General features: G+C 46.4%; 1 protein-coding gene and 1 long non-coding RNA gene across 11 annotated transcripts in view; one reads left to right on the top strand and one right to left on the bottom strand.

Annotated features, from left to right (window-relative positions):
- Positions 1-1,621: 1,621 nt before the first annotated feature.
- Positions 1,622-5,680, top strand: LOC127006749 (uncharacterized). Of its 7 annotated transcripts, none has more exons than XR_007759727.1 (3): positions 1,622-2,753; positions 2,797-2,839; positions 2,943-5,680. It is a non-coding gene; the product is annotated as an uncharacterized LOC127006749 (long non-coding RNA). The 7 variants fall into 7 exon arrangements; XR_007759731.1 differs by lacking the exon at positions 2,797-2,839 and adding an exon at positions 2,876-2,908 and having other exon boundaries at positions 1,622-2,796; positions 2,976-5,680; XR_007759726.1 differs by adding an exon at positions 2,876-2,908 and having other exon boundaries at positions 1,622-2,839; positions 2,976-5,680.
- Positions 5,681-5,705: 25 nt separating this feature from the next.
- Positions 5,706-15,400, bottom strand: part of LOC127006744 (glutamate receptor ionotropic, kainate 2-like) — a 96,604-nt gene continuing 86,909 nt past the window's right edge. For 2 of the 4 annotated variants that reach the window (XM_050877029.1, XM_050877031.1), the window contains 6 exons: positions 14,352-14,549; positions 12,611-12,713; positions 11,390-11,519; positions 10,117-10,238; positions 7,930-8,082; positions 5,706-7,018 (listed from right to left, as the gene is read on the bottom strand). In XM_050877029.1, the coding sequence (XP_050732986.1) occupies positions 6,851-7,018; positions 7,930-8,082; positions 10,117-10,238; positions 11,390-11,519; positions 12,611-12,713; positions 14,352-14,549 (874 nt within the window). In that variant the 3' untranslated portion in view covers positions 5,706-6,850. Of the gene's footprint in view, positions 7,019-7,929; positions 8,083-9,168; positions 9,285-10,116; positions 10,239-11,389; positions 11,520-12,610; positions 12,714-14,351; positions 14,550-15,400 lie in introns of all 4 variants that reach the window. The other 2 variants (XR_007759720.1, XM_050877030.1) reach the window with 2 other exon arrangements.

Here is a 15,400-nt window from a genome sequence, read left to right as displayed (position 1 = left end):
GCGTTGAATACATATGGGGGAACAATAATAATGAATAGCTCTCTTATTTCATCAGTATAACCAGAATTTCTAAGGGTAACTCTAGAAAATGTGCAGATTCAATTCATCACCTCTACTGTATATTTCCGTACTTCTAAGACATAATTATGCTCTCTCCTCTACGTAACACTTGCTAGAAAATATATCGTTGTGCTGGAAGCTTCCCCCGGAGTCTTCCAGAGGCCCATAGACCCCGGGGGAATCTTCCAGCACAACACTGCTTCCCCCCGGGGTCTATGGGCCTCTGGAAGACTCCGGGGGTAGATTCCAGCACAACAATGGTCATAAATGAATCAAAGAACCCTGCAACATGTCTCTACACCAAGTCCTTAAGCCAACAATGAAGCAGCAAGGATGTCTCAGTCTTTTTTATTCATCATGTAGAAGACCTTACACGATAGGAAACACTCCAGAGGGCATAGGAAGCACACAGAACGCTACTCTTCCGGCACTCCAGCACTAGGCGGGCAAGCAAGGAGAGGAATATGAGATGAGGAGGAGGATGGGGAGGAATATGAGAGGAGGAGGAGGATGGGGAGGAATATGAGAGGAGGAGGAGGATGGGGAGGAATATGAGAGGAGGAGGAGGAGGAGGTGGAGGAGGAATGAGATGAGGAGGAGGAGGAGGTGGAGGAATGAGAGGAGGAGGAGGAGGTGGAGGAATGAGAGGAGGAAGAGGTGGAGGAATGAGAGGAGGAAGAGGAGATGGAGGAATGAGAGGAGGAGGAGGTGGAGGAATAAGAGGAGGAGGAGGAGGTGGAGGAATGAGAGGAGGAGGAGGAGGTGGAGGAATGAGAGGAGGAGGAAGAGGAGGAGGATTGAGAGGAGGTGGAAGAGGTGGAGGAATGAGAGGAGGAGGTGGAAGAGGTGGAGGAATGAGAGGAGGAGGTGGAATGAGAGAAGGAGGAGGAGGAGGAAGAGGAGGAAGGGGTGGAGGAATGAGAGGAGAAGGAGGAGGAGGAGGAGAAATGAAAGGAAGAGGAGGAGGTGGAGGAATGAGAGGAGAAGGAGGAGGAGGTGGAATGAGAGACCTGCCAAGCTAATATTCCACCTGGTGTCCGCTACACTACTGCTGAAATAACTAAATAAATATATCAATAATTACACAAAGGACTAATTAAGATAGACAAATGAATGTATAAATCAAATAAACAAATAAGAAAATACTAATGAACTCAATAATGGTGTAGATATGTAGAGTTTTTGGGCCTTACTCAGCCAATACAAATATATTCAAGAAGAGGTTGGATAAATTCATGGATAGTGAGGTTTTTTTTTTACATTGCTGCCTACGTACGGTAGGCTTCTTCCAGTGGATCCTGATGGTCGGTCAAGGCTTCATTCCGGTGGGTCCTGATGGTCGTTCTGCAGGCGGGCGGAGTGTTAGTGGCGCCATCTTGCATTGGCTCATGCTGCCCTCCCAGAGCTCATTTTTGATCCTTGAATCTAGAGTCCGGGTTGATAGGTGGTCTTCTGGACAGCATGTGGGTAGTTTTAAGCCACTCGGCGGCGGCTGAAAAATCCCAGCTTGGTGGCACCGGGCGGGGATTGAACTCGCGTCCTCCTGAACACGAGGCCGTTAGGTGGGATTACTAGTAAGGGTCTACCAGCTCATTGCAGACTCCTTATGTTCTTATGTTCTTAACCCGGTAGCAGCGACGGGCCAAATTTGTGGCTTTACCGTGTTCCAGCGACGGCCAAATTTGTGGCTTTACCGTGTTCCAGCGACGGGCCAAATTTGTGGCTTTACCATGTACCAGCGACGGGCCAAATTTGTGGCTTTACCATGTACCAGCGACGGGCCAAATTTGTGGCTTTACCATGTACCAGCGACGGGCCAAATTTGTGGCTTTACCGTGTACCAGCGACGGGCCAAATTTTTGCCATAATATAAACCCCCCAAAAATAGATGATGCATAAACTGATCACAAATGCGTTGATATATATTATGAAATGGTTGACGTAAGTGATGATTTTTTCCCATTATTCTCGCTTAGAGGGAAGGGCCTTGAAGAAATATGATCCCCGCAGCTACCGGGTTAATTGTACATTCACAAAGAGTATTATTCAATGGGCCTGTTGTGTTGACTTCATAACCCGGGATCTTGCTGTGAGGGGCTGACAACACCAACCGTCTGCTGTCTTTACATTTCTAGGCACAGAATCAATACTTTTTTTTTCTATTTTTGCTTTAAAGTTTGCTCCAAGATGTTAATTCTCGGTGTGCTCCTCTCCTGCTATACTCAACACTGTATATACGTTCATTATATTTAATTACTATGGTGTGGTACAATGAAAGTTGTGCCAATTAAGACATATCCTCTAATTTCTTTGCCTTTTCCAGCACTGAATCTGTATTTTCTATAGTTTTTTTCTAACTTTGTACCATACCTCCTCATATTGCTTAAGGGATTGGAATGGCAAGCACTTCGTCTCTCTATCTTTTATCCAACAAGGAAATGTATCAACCAATCAATCAGCCATCTGCAAATAAATTTTCTAACTCCTTTTCACTGGTAAACTTAACAATACTACACATGGTCTCTGAAACCCCATCATCTAACATTTGTTCAATCATTTTCGGCAACATTACAATTGGGTGAAGATTCCTTTTTTAACAAACTGACCTCATTTTGTAAGCAGCAGACAAGTGGAGGTGGTATGACTTTGCACGGAGTCTCTGGGTGGTGAGGGGAGTGAGGGTGATGGTGAGGGTGGAGGAGAGGGTAAGGAAGGAAAGAGGGAAGGTTGCATAAGGTGGAGGAGAGGGAAAGGAAGGAAAGATTGAAGGTTGTGTAAGGTGGAGGAGAGGGTAAGGAAGGAAGTTTTGTAAAAGGTGGAGGAGAGGGAAAGGAAGGAAAGAGGGAAGGTTGATTAAGGTGGAGGAGAGGGAAAGGAAGGAGGTGGAGGAGAGGGAAAGGAAGGAAAGATTGAAGGTTGTGTAAGGTGGAGGAGAGGGTAAGGAAGGAAAGAGGGAAGGTTGCGTAAGGTGGAGGAGAGGGAAAGGAAGGAAAGAGGGAAGGTTGCGTAAGGTGGAGGAGAGGGAAAGGAAGGAAAGAGGGAAGGTTGCGTAAGGTGGAGGAGAGGGTAAGGAAGGAAAGAGGGAAGGTTGTGTAAGGTGGAGGAGAGGGAAAGGAAGGAAAGAAGGAAGGTTGCATAAACAGAGAGCGCGGCACATACACGGACTAGACAGACAAGGTAATAATCTCCTTCCACGGCTGTTCTCTCCCACTGGATCAGCAAGAAATATATATCTTCGTCCCATCACGCAACAGGGAAGCTACAGTGGTGTGCTCGGTGGGTCCAGGAGCAATATTTACAGATCAGTTCTTGGGAAGTGAATTTTCTTTATCACACGCAAGAAATAACTTTGCCGGTCTATATCAAGCAGACTCAATTGTTTCCTGCCACTCATTTCTTGCAAGCACTTCCTATTAGTTTGTCGTCTCCTCTATTCTATGATCCAATTTGATTTTCTTTTACACATCAATCAATCAGTTAATCAGGGCATATGATGGGGGCACATCACCGTACATCAGACAGACATATAATTACCAAGTAGACCATTATTTTCAGCCACTCATTTCTTGCAAACACTTCTTTTTTTTTCTTTCCTACTCTAAGGTATATAGTCCATAATGGCTTTTTATTGCATATCAGACATATCAAGCAGACTTACTTCTTCATGGCCACTCATGTCCTATAATCATTGTGATCTGCTCTCATCCCACTCATCAATCTATAATCAGTTTGTTTACTTTCACACATCAAGCAGTTGTCTCAGCACTGTTACACTTCACTCCCTTCTCTTCATTCAACATTTCTGTTATCAACTGAGTTTATTGAAGTTTATTAAACTTCCTCTCTTTTCTGTGCTTGAGCCATTCACTTTTACCAATTAAGGTTTCCCTCGCACATCCTAACACCTACAGCACCTGCACAGTTCACACTTCCCCCACAGACTAACAGCTGCATGGTGGCCGAGTGCCTCAAGCTTCATTCTTCTATTCCATCCAGTCAGGGCTTCCCAAGACACACGTAACACAGACAGAACTATAAAAGCCAGACTCACCTCAAACTACAGAATATGTAACAGCAAGGGAGGCACACAATACTGACAGCTTTGTATACTATGCTCTTAAGAAGGCATTACATATTGGAAATAGTTATTACAACGATGCTAACATAACACTAGAATGACGCGAGTAACGAAAAGTTCCTCGTGACTACAAGTCGACGAGTCGTACGACGTCCCGTCAACTTTACAACAATACTGCATGCACGGTGACGGGTGAAGAATGTCTCAATCATCGCAATGGAAACAACAGTGATGGCGGTGCTGGCAATGGTGGTGATGAGGTGAGAGGTGAGGAGTGTCCACCACCAGAGGAATGGTGATGGACAGCAGGAAACATTAACAAAATAATGATGAGTTTTCTCTGAGGAAGGTATGATGAAACAGGTCAACAAATAAGGTAGTCAGCAACACAGCTCCTTACAGGCTGCCGTACAGAGGACAGAAGGACTTCTGCATCTTTCTGAGTCAGAATACTAAGGTCTGTCACATGACAAAGATCCCTCTGGGACCCAAATTGAAAAGTTGCCTTACAAGTTATATAAAAAGCTACATTATAGCTTCTCAAAAATTGCACTTTGTGCAATGCTCAAAACTCAACAAAGATAATCTCAAAATATAGTTGAGTAAAAAATACACAACACAAATATGCATCTTGTGTTGGCATCTGTGAGCACAACAAATTTCTGCCCTGGCAGAGCACAGCGCTGGTGAGTCTCTGGGCTGCCCTGGGCCTGGCTGGCACACCACTGCCAGCCACACCCCACACAGGGGCCAGGTGAGCATCTGTGGCTCACGCAGGTGTCCTCAGGTGTGGAGGACACAGACACAATGAACAAGTGTACAGGTGCACACACACAGGCACCTCATCCACCAGAGGGAGCTTTGCTGCGGCTCTCAGCAACACAGATGCCAACAAGAGTGTTTGGCACAAACATGAGTCAGCTTCCACAGCCCTGGGCTGCTTGGCTGAGGCTGACATGCCAAAACAAGAGTTCCTTAATACGACAAGCCAAGACTCTCGTGAGCTCGGAGGGGCAGGGTCGGGAGTGGCGGGGGGTTGGGGGGTTGGGGGGTGAGGTAGTGAGGAAGTCCAGCCGAGGCTCCATCTCTCCCTGTCCCACAAACACCTCCAGAAACAACTCTATATATATAAATACACAGAAGAATTCATCATCACTTCGGTGCATCCAGCCTCAGCTCTGTTTCTCTCCCATCTTAAAACACCTCCACTAATGTCTCTCCAAATAAACAAGCAAAAATTGCAGTCACTTAAGTAAAAATCAATTTAATCTTTCCTAGAACTTCTCTGCATGTGTTGTGGCAACCAAGTCAGACCTTACAAAACACAGCACTGGGGGACAAACCTAAACTCCGGGGCAATGAAGGCTTCCCTCACAAAGGTCTCTTGTCTGGAGTGAGTGATTCAGCTTGGCAATCATTCTGGACTGAGATGTGAAGTGTGTCATACCTCTGATCTGATCCTGCCCTTCTGGTGGTGCGATATTTGTGGTGATGTTAGGAAAGTGACTAAAAATTCATTCATTCTTTCACTACATCAATAAATAATAAAAAATAAAACATCTCTAAGCACGGTGTCTGGAAGGCTTTTCTTTACTTTCCTTGCACAAATCCAAAAGTTGTGTCCATCGGCACATATTTATCTAAGAAGAATAAGAAAATGACCCCAAAATAACTAGCTTACATTTACCATTTTTTTTAGCATTACCCCAAAAATTAGTGAACATCTATTCTCAGTATTGCCTCTAAAAAATACTCATCGTCCTTTTTGCATTATTGCCCTTAAAACTAGTCATCTCATTATTGCCCCAGAAACTACAGTCATCATCTCGGTATTGCCTCAAAACTACATCCATCATCTTTTTAGCACAATCTTCATCTCTTCTCAGCCATACCCTTAAAACTAGTCATCATTTCTACTCTGCATAACCCCAAAACTAATTCTCTTCTCAGCATCCCCTTAAAACACCACAGTCATCATCCCTCTTCAGCACTGCCTCTAAAACTAATCACCATCTCTTCTCACATTCCTCCTAAAACTAGTCATCTCTTCTCACATTCCCCCTAAAACTAGTCATCTCTTCTCAGCATCCCCTTAAAACAACACAGTCATCATTCCTCTTCAGCATTGCCTCTAAACCTAATCACCATCTCTTCTCACATTCCCCATAAAACTAGTCATCTCTTCTCATATTCCCCCTAGAACTACAGTCATTCTCTCTTCTCAGCATCCCCCTAGAGCTACAACCATCATCTCTTCTCATCGTGGGAGGCGCAAGGCAGCACACCGCCCTCCCACACGTCCCTACAGGGTGCCGGCGCTCATGACCACTCCTTATTCTGCTTCACACTGCCCGCGTCGCACGTCTCCTCGCTCTGGTTAACCGAGGGGGACGTCTCTCTGCTGGGGCCACAGTACAAGAGGGAGGAATTGTTGTGGTTGTTGTGGTTGTTATGCTTGCAGGGGGTGGTGCTGTGGGAGGCATGAGGTGTGGAGGAGAGATGGAGGAGCTGAGGGCTGTCGGGGCACTGAGGAACATGGGTAGGGTGCGTATGGATGTGGTGATGGAGGTGGAGTCTGGGGTGGCAGTGGCCCTGGGAGGAGGTGCTGCTGCCGTGGATGACTGGGGAGGGCGGGGGCGGCACATAGTTAGGGAGGGCCCACTGTCCGAGCTCTTCTTCTGTGACGTCAGGGCGAGACGTCACATCCGGCAATCAGGTGAAGGTGTTCTTGCTGGAGTAGTTGTAGACATCGGACCCGTAGATGTTGTTGCTGGTGCTGGCCGCCTCGGACTCGTTGACTTTCTTCCTCACCGGCTTGGACGACCCCTTGCACTTGAGGACGAATCGGAGCTCTTGGTTCAGGATAGTCATCAGCGGGATCTGTTGTGGAGGGAAGAGGTGAGTCAGATGTGTCGTGGAGGATGTTTCTGTGTCTAAATGTCATGGTTCATTCTCAACACACAAGGCTACATTCAGAAAGGGGAGACCTAATACAAATTTATAAGTTACTGAGCAAAATGGAAGAAGTTGATAATGAGGAGTTACCAATAAAAGAAGGAATATAAACACCAGGAACACAAGAGGACACAGTAAAAACTTGAGGAAAGGAAGATGCTTGAGAGACATAAAGAAATATAGCTTCCTGCAAAGAAATATAGAGGTTTGGAACAGACTAAGTGAGGATGTAGTATCGGCGAAGAGTGTGCAAAGCTTTAAGGAAAAGTTGGACAAATACAGATACAGAGACGGGACCACTGAAGCGTAAGCCCAGGGCCTGTAAAACAACAACTAGGTAAATACAACAAGGTAAATATCCATTATCCTTAACACACTAATTCATCCTTGTCTTTCATTCCTAATACACAAATCTTCATCGGTGGAATTTGTTATAAAGGGGAGAAGAGTGAGTTAGATTAGTGTTGGATGGTATTTCTTTTCCTCTATTTTCCACCACCACCAACACTACCTGACTTCTTTCTCCTCACCTGGTCATGCTAATTTCCAAACACCCTTAACCCATCTTTCTCCTACCCTCACTTCCTCACCCCTACTTTCCCTCATCCCTCCCTCCTTGCTTCTTCCCCTCCCCTCCCCTTCCACCTATCCCCCCAACATTTCCATATGACTTCCTACTATACCCCTCTCCTACCCTCTCCCTTCCCCTACCCCCCCAACAGAACTTCCCAACACACATCTACTTGTACTCCTGCCCTCTGCCCTTAACGCTATTCCACCTTCACATTCGTTCTTACGCCCACCGCCTCACGACTCACTCCCTGCCCTCCACCCACCTGGTCGTCCTTGGCAATTTCCCAGCACTCCAGTACGAACTCCCCAATTGCCACCACTAGCGCCAGGCCCATCCCGCCCATCAGGACCACGAAAACGCCGCCCACGTTTGACAGGTTCAATTCGCTGGCCATGCTGCTCCCTCCGGCCTCCTCCTGCAAGGTGTTCAGTATCGTAGAGATGGGTATGGTTAAGTTAGATTAGGTAAGAACATGTTAGCTTCCCCTGTTAGGATTTGTCTCTTATCTCTATAGTTCTTTTCCTCTCCCCTTCGTTTTCTTCCCTCATACCTTCAATATATGTTTTTTCCTCCCTTAGATATTACTCATTTCTCCAATCAGAAATAGAAAATGGTTTAGTTGGCTACAGCTCCATGAAATCAATATAAAATGTTGTTTGATGATAAATTTTGTTGATGCTTAACCCGGTAGCAGCGGGGATCATGTTTCTTAATGGTCCCTCTAAGCAAGACAAATGAGAAAAAATCATCACTCACACAAACCATTTCATAATAAATATCAAAGCATTTGTGATCAGTTTATGCATCATCAATTTTGGGGGGTTTATATCATGGCACAAATTTGGCCCGTTGTTGCTATATGGTAAAGCCACAAATTTGGCCCATCGCTGCTATATGGTAAAGCCACAAATTTGGCCCATCGCTGCTATATGGTAAAGCCACAAATTTGGCCCATCGCTGCTATATGGTAAAGCCACAAATTTGGCCCATCACTGCTATATGGTAAAGCCACAAATTTGGCCCATCGCTGCTATATGGTAAAGCCACAAATTTGGCCCATCACTGCTATATGGTAAAGCCACAAATTTTGCCCATCGCTGCTATATGGTAAAGCCACAAATTTGGCCCATCGCTGCTATATGGTAAAGCCACAAATTTGGCCCATCGCTGCTACCAGGTTAAAACACTAAAAGTCAAAGATATTAACATGCAAAACCAATCAGATGAAAGAGAAGGTTAGGTCGGGTTTAGGCACCAGAAGGTCACTCTTCCTGAAGCAATGTCACTCTCCGCAGAACCTGGACTCAGTTTCAGCACCAGTGGGAGAGCAAGCACCCCAGGTTACCAAACACTGCTCTATGGTAATCAGTTATGGCGTTAGTCACCACACAGGAGCACACATCAAACCAATGCATTAGTTTGAGCTTCAGCCGCTGGAGTCAGTAAGCGCAGCCTCGCTCTTTTGTTATATTCCCTCCCTCTGTCCCAGCCTCTGCTTTACCTTACACCTCCCTCCCCCTCTTTTCTGCTTGAACCACTTCTCCTTCAGTATGTGCAGCGTCCCGTTCTCCTGCAGCGCCAGAATTGCCTCATCCAGCTTACTCTTGTAGGTTGAGCCTGAAGGGAGTGTGACGGATTACTGTGAGGTGATGTATGATGTGATAGGTGGGGTTGTGAAGGTAGGAGAACATGATGAAGAAGAGGAGGGAAAAATGATAAGCAGAGAGAGGTAATACTGATGCTGATGATAAAGAATGAGAGAAAAGGAGGAGAAAGATTTTCTTTTTCTTTTTTCTTTTTTTACATCCAGCCTGTAGCACCTCCAGGTTTTCTTGATGGGGCCTGATAGTTGGCCCCAGCCATTAATGGTGCAGGCAAGTGTTTATGGTGGCGCCATCTTGCTTGGTTCATTCTGTACTCCAGAACTCATCTTTGCTTCTCTCTAGAGAGTTTTGTTTGAGTCCAGGTTGACAGATGGTCTGCAGGATAACATGTAGGTAGTTTTAAGACACTCAGCAATTACTGAAAATTATCAGCTTGTAGAGACAGGCGTGAATGAACCCGAGTCCTCCAAGACACCATGACCGCAAACTGACCATTCTGCCACTGCTTCGCATAAGTGTACAGGTGCAAGAAAAGAAAGAAGAAAAGGAATGAGTAAGAAGAGGAGGCAGTGAGAAGTGTAAGAAAAAGATGAGCGAGAAGAGGAGAAAGAGAAGTGTGAGAAAAGAAGAGCAAGAAGAGGGAGAGGAAATTAAGAGTACATAGCAAGAAGAGAGAGGCAATGAAAGGTATGAGAGGAAAAGAACAAGAAGTAAAAAGAGGAAAAGGACAAGAAGTAAAAAATGGAAGAAATGAAAGGTGAGAGAGGAGACACATAACTGGTGGAGGTGAAGGCAGTGAAGACCGGGGAACACAAGCACAGACCAACACAGACAAGCACCGTTACCTTGCTACTGGGGCAGCGTTTGTCTTTGCCGCCGCTCCACCACTTCCGCTTCAGCAGCTCTATGGTGGAGGTCTCTTGGAGGGACAGAATGGCACTACTAATGGCACTGGTGTAGGGGGAGCCTGTGGGGGTTAGTGGGGGAGAGAGGGGGTTAGTGGGGAGAGAGGTTAGTGGGTGTGGAGGGGTTAGTGGTGGGGGAGACATGGGTTGGGGTAGGAAAGGGTTAGTGGGGGAGAGAGGGGTTAGTGGGGAGAGAGGTTAGTGGGTGTGGAGGGGTTAGTGGTGGGGGGGAGACATGGATTGGGGTAGGACAGGGTTAGTGAGAGGGAGAGGTTAGTGGGGGAGAGGGGTTAGTGGGAGAGAGGTTAGTGGGTGTGGAGGGATTAGTGGTGGAGAGACATGGGTTGGGGTAGGAAAGGGTTAGTGAGAGGGAGAGGTTAGTGGAGGAGAGAGGGGTTAGTGGGAGAGAGGTTAGTGGGTGTGGAGGGGTTAGTGGTGGGGGGGAGACATGGGTTGGGGTAGGAAAGGGTTAGTGAGAGGGAGAGGTTAGTGGGGGAGAGAGGGGTTAGTGGGAGAGAGGTTAGTGGGTGTGGAGGGGTTAGTGGTGGGGGGGAGACATGGGTTGGGGTAGGAAAGGGTTAGTGAGAGGGAGAGGTCAGTGGAGGAGAGAGGGGTTAGAGGAGGGTGTGGGGAGACTTGGGTTAGTGGAGAGGTGGGGTGGGGTCAACAGAGAGGTGGTAGGGATAGGTGGTGGTGGTGGTGGTGGTGGCAATATCCTAAGTTATCCTTCAATGATTAATATCCCCTCCTCTCCCTTCCCCTTCCTTCTCTTCTCTTTCCTTCCTTACCTATCTCTTCCCTTTCATACACATCCCATTCCTTTCCTTCCCTTGCCTTCTTTTCCTTTCCTTTCCTTCCCTTCCTTCCCCTTCCTTTCCTTTCCTTCCCTTCCCTTCCCTTCCTTCCCTTTCTTTTCATGCTCATCCCATACCAAACTTTTCCTTTCCTTCCCTTCCCTCTCCTTCCCTTTCTTCTCAATGTCATCCCTTTCCTTCCCTTTCCCATCCCATCCCTTCCCTTCCCTTCCTTCTCTAAACCATCTCTTCCATTCCCACCCCTTCCCTTCCGTTCCCATCCAATCCTTCTCTAAACCATCCCTTCCATCCCCACCCCTTCCCTTCCTTTCCCTCCCTTCCCTTCCCTTCCTTCTATAAACCATCCCTTCCATTCCCACCCCTTCCCTTCTCTTCCCGTCCCTTCCCACAAGCCTTACGGTTTCGGAGGGCAATGCCGTAGCTCTTGGAGTCGAGAAGTCCGCCAACCTGCGTCAGATCACAGTTCCTTTCAATCACATATTCAATGGACGTCGATTCCATGAGGTAGGCGTACTTCCCATTGGATTCCTGAGGGCGGGAGGAAGAAGAGGGAGTGGGAGAGGGAGAATGGGAGAGAAATACAGACAGAGAGAGGGAGAGGAGGAGGAAGAGAGAAAGAAAGCAAAAGGAGGGTGAAATGTGGGAGAGGGATGTAGGGATGGAAAAAGCAATAGGAAGAAAAACAACGGAGGAAAGAGAAGGAGAGAGAAGAGAGATAAAGGGTAGTGGGAGAGGGAGAATGGGAAACAGACACAGGGAGAGAGAGAGAGGAGGAAGAAGGGAATGAGAGAGAAAGAGGGAGAGTAAAGTTGGGAAGGAGATAGAGAGGATAAAGAACAGAGGAGGAAAGAAAAGAAGAAAGAAGATAGAAGGGAAAAGCAAAAAGGAAAAGAAGAGAGACACAGCGAGAAAGAGATAGAAAGGAAAGGAGGAGGAAGGGGAGAGCAAAAGGAGGAGGAAGAGGAGAAGAGGCGCAGAGAAGCAGTGGGAGAGAGAGGGAGGTAGAGAAGGAGAAAGCAAGAGGAAGAAGGAAAGAGGAGGAAAGAGAGGGAGAAAGAAGATAGGAGGGAAAGACACAGAGGAACACAGAGAATAAAAATAAGAGATGGAGAGTGCAATGTCAGGAAGGGGGAGGAGATAAGGGAGAGAGAGGGAGGTAAAGAAGGAGAAAGCAAGAGGAAGAAGGAAAGAGGAGGAAAGAGAGGGAGAAAGAAGATAGGAGGGAAAGACACAGAGGAACACAGAGAATAAAAATAAGAGATGGAGAGTGCAATGTCAGGAAGGGGGAGGAGATAAGGGAGAGAGAGGGAGGTAAAGAAGGAGAAAGCAAGAGGAAGAAGGAAAGAGGAGGAAAGAGAGGGAGAAAGAAGATAGGAGGGAAAGACACAGAGGAACACAGAGAATAAAAATAAGAGATGGAGAGTGCAATGTCAGGAAGGGGGAGGAGATAAAGAAGGAGAGGAAGGAAGGGAAGAGAGACAGAGACAGAAAGAGACAGAGACAGACAGACAAAAATAAAACTGACTTAACACCTTTGATCTTACATAGTGACTTAAAACTTCCTGCACTTTTAATTATTACACACACACACACACACACACACACACACACACACACACCTGCACCCTCAGAACGCCCTCATGGTTGGAACCGACGAACACCGAGGGCTTGGCGTCCTTCATAAAGTTCCACATCCTGACGTAGGTGGGGAGGCTGGAGTCCCTGTGGGGGGGAAGGGGGGGAGGTGAGGCTTCTTTCATTGTATATCTAACCACTAACACATCTTCATTTGACCACTAACATCTCTTTATTTGACCACTAACGCCTCTTCATTTGACCACTAACGCCTCTTTATTTGACCACTAACGCCTCTTTATTTGACCACTAACATCTCTTCATTTGACCACTAACATCTCTTCATTTGACCACTAACATCTCTTCATTTGACCACTAACATCTCTTCATTTGACCACTAACATCTCTTCATTTGACCACTAACGCCTCTTCATTTGACCACTAACATCTCTTCATTTGACCACTAACATCTCTTCATTTGACCACTAACATCTCTTCATTTGACCACTAACGCCTCTTCATTTGACCACTAACATCTTTTAATTTGACCACAAACATCTTTTCATTTGACCACTAACGCCTCTTCATTTGACCACTAACATCTATTCTTCTAACTAACTGATGGGGAGCACACATCTGAGGGCACGTTGCTTCACTCACTCCCCACCACCACCACTCCTGGCAGTCCCCTTGAGTACATTTCCATGCAGCTAAACACACTTGTCCTCTCCTCCAATGGGCTGGTTACCTCTCTCTCCTTCACTAAAACTAAGGGCCATATTCTTAAACGTTTCAGGGCTCACACACACACATTTGATAAGGCTTTCATAGGAGTTGTGGGTATTTCCATGGGTAGATTCATGACCCTGGTGGTGGAAACCTTTCTGATAACCTTTGTGGCATTTGAAAATATTTGTTGTGAGGAGGAAGCGTCTGAGCATACCTCCCTAACAGTCATATCTCTTCATGTGATTACAAACTTACGCTCCTACGCTTAACTGCTCGTATGCCTTCCAATTGTTTTTCGTGCTTCACCTTTCTTGTTCCTCCTAATACAAACATCACTGCACTTATGATCTCCTTCCATGGCCTAGCTACCTCTCCTTATGACAATCTACTTTTACCCTTTCCTCCTGTTTTTCCCTGCTTTATCTCTCCTCTTCCTCCTCCTAGTACAAACAACCGTGCAATTCTTCCCTTTTCCCATGGCCTGGCTACCTCAATCTTCTTCACTAATGCTAACGCTCATTTTTCTTCTTCCTTCCTACATTTATCAACTACACCTTCCTCCTCGTCTTCCCTGAACACCTCTCGTCTTCCTCCTCTCATTACAAACAACCCTGCACTTCTTCCCTTTTCCCATGGCCTGGCTACCTCAATTTTCTTCACTACCACTAACCCCCATGTTTCTTCTTCCTTCCTACATCTGTCTACACCTTCCTCCTCATCTTCCCTGCTTCACTTCTCTTTTTCCTCCTCTCATTACGAACAACCCTGCACTTCTTTCCTTCTCATATGGCCTAAGTAGTAACTCATTTTCATATACCTAACTTCTTGCACACCTTTCTCTTGCTTGTTTCTCCCTGCTTCACCTTTCCTCCTTCTTCTAATACAAACAACCCTGCACTTCTTTCCTTCTCATATGGCCTAAGTAAACTCATTTTCCTATACCTAACGTCTTTTACCTACACCTTCCTCTTGCTTGTTTCTCCCTGCTTCTCCTTTCCTCCTTCTTCTAGTAATACAAACAACACTGCACTCTTCCTTCTCCCGTGTCCTGGCTACCTGAAGAAGGCGAAGGTGGTGCCCGTGGCCATGGAGCCGTATTTGATCTTGTCCTGGTTGGCGAGGTCTTCAGCGTTCTCGATGGGCGACTCCATGCGCTCGACGGTGAGGAAGGCGGCGAGGTTGGCCGTGTAGGAGGAGATCATGATGAGGGTGAAGAACCACCACATGCCGGCCACCATGCGCGTGGAAACAGCTCTGAGGGATGAGAATGAGAGCATAGAAGTAGGTTATTTTATTTATTTATTTTTTATTTTTTACGTCTAAAGAAACAGCTCAAGGGCGACAAAAAAAGGTGTATAAAAAAAAAAAGCCCGCTAATCGCTGTTCCCACAAAGACTAATGTAATAAGCGCCCAAAAGAGAGGTCAGTTTCGGAAGGAGAGGTGTCTTGATACCCTCCTCTTGAAAGAATTCAAGTAATAGGCAGGAGGAAATATAGACGAAGGAAGGCTGTTCCAGAGTTTACCAGCGTGAGGGATGAAAGAATGAAGACGCTGGTTAACTCTTGCATAAGGGGTTTGGACTGTATAGGGAAGAGCTTTAGTAAAAAGTCGTGTGCAGCGTGGCCACGGAAGGGGGGGAGGCATGCAGTTAGCAAGTTCAGAAGAGCAGTCAGCATGAAAATATCGATAGAAGATAGAAAGAGAGGCAACATGGTGGCGGACTTTAAGAGGTAGAAGACTTTCAGTATGAGGAGGAGAGCTGTTGAGACGAAAAGCCTTAGACTCCACTCTGTCCAGGAGAGCTGTGTGAGTGGAGCCCCCCCACACATGAGATGCATATTCCATACAAGGGCGGACAAGGCCCCTGTATATGGATAGCAACTGTGTGGGGGAGAAGAACTGGCGGAGACGGTACAGAACGCCCAGCCTCGAGGAAGCTGATTTAGTAAGAGAAGAGATGTGAAGTTTCCAGTTGAGATTTTGAGTTTAGGATAGACCGAGGATGTTTAGTGTTGAAAAAGGTGATAGCTAAGTGTTGTCAAAGAATAGGGGACAGTTGTTTGGAAGATTGTGAAGAGTGGATAGGTGGAGAAACTGTTTTTTT

This window comes from Eriocheir sinensis, chromosome 33, assembly GCF_024679095.1.
Source record: "Eriocheir sinensis breed Jianghai 21 chromosome 33, ASM2467909v1, whole genome shotgun sequence".
NCBI classification, from domain to species: domain Eukaryota; kingdom Metazoa; phylum Arthropoda; class Malacostraca; order Decapoda; family Varunidae; genus Eriocheir; species Eriocheir sinensis.
The sequence above is the reverse complement of the archived record's forward strand: the minus strand, read 5'-3'. Positions and strand labels throughout refer to the sequence as shown.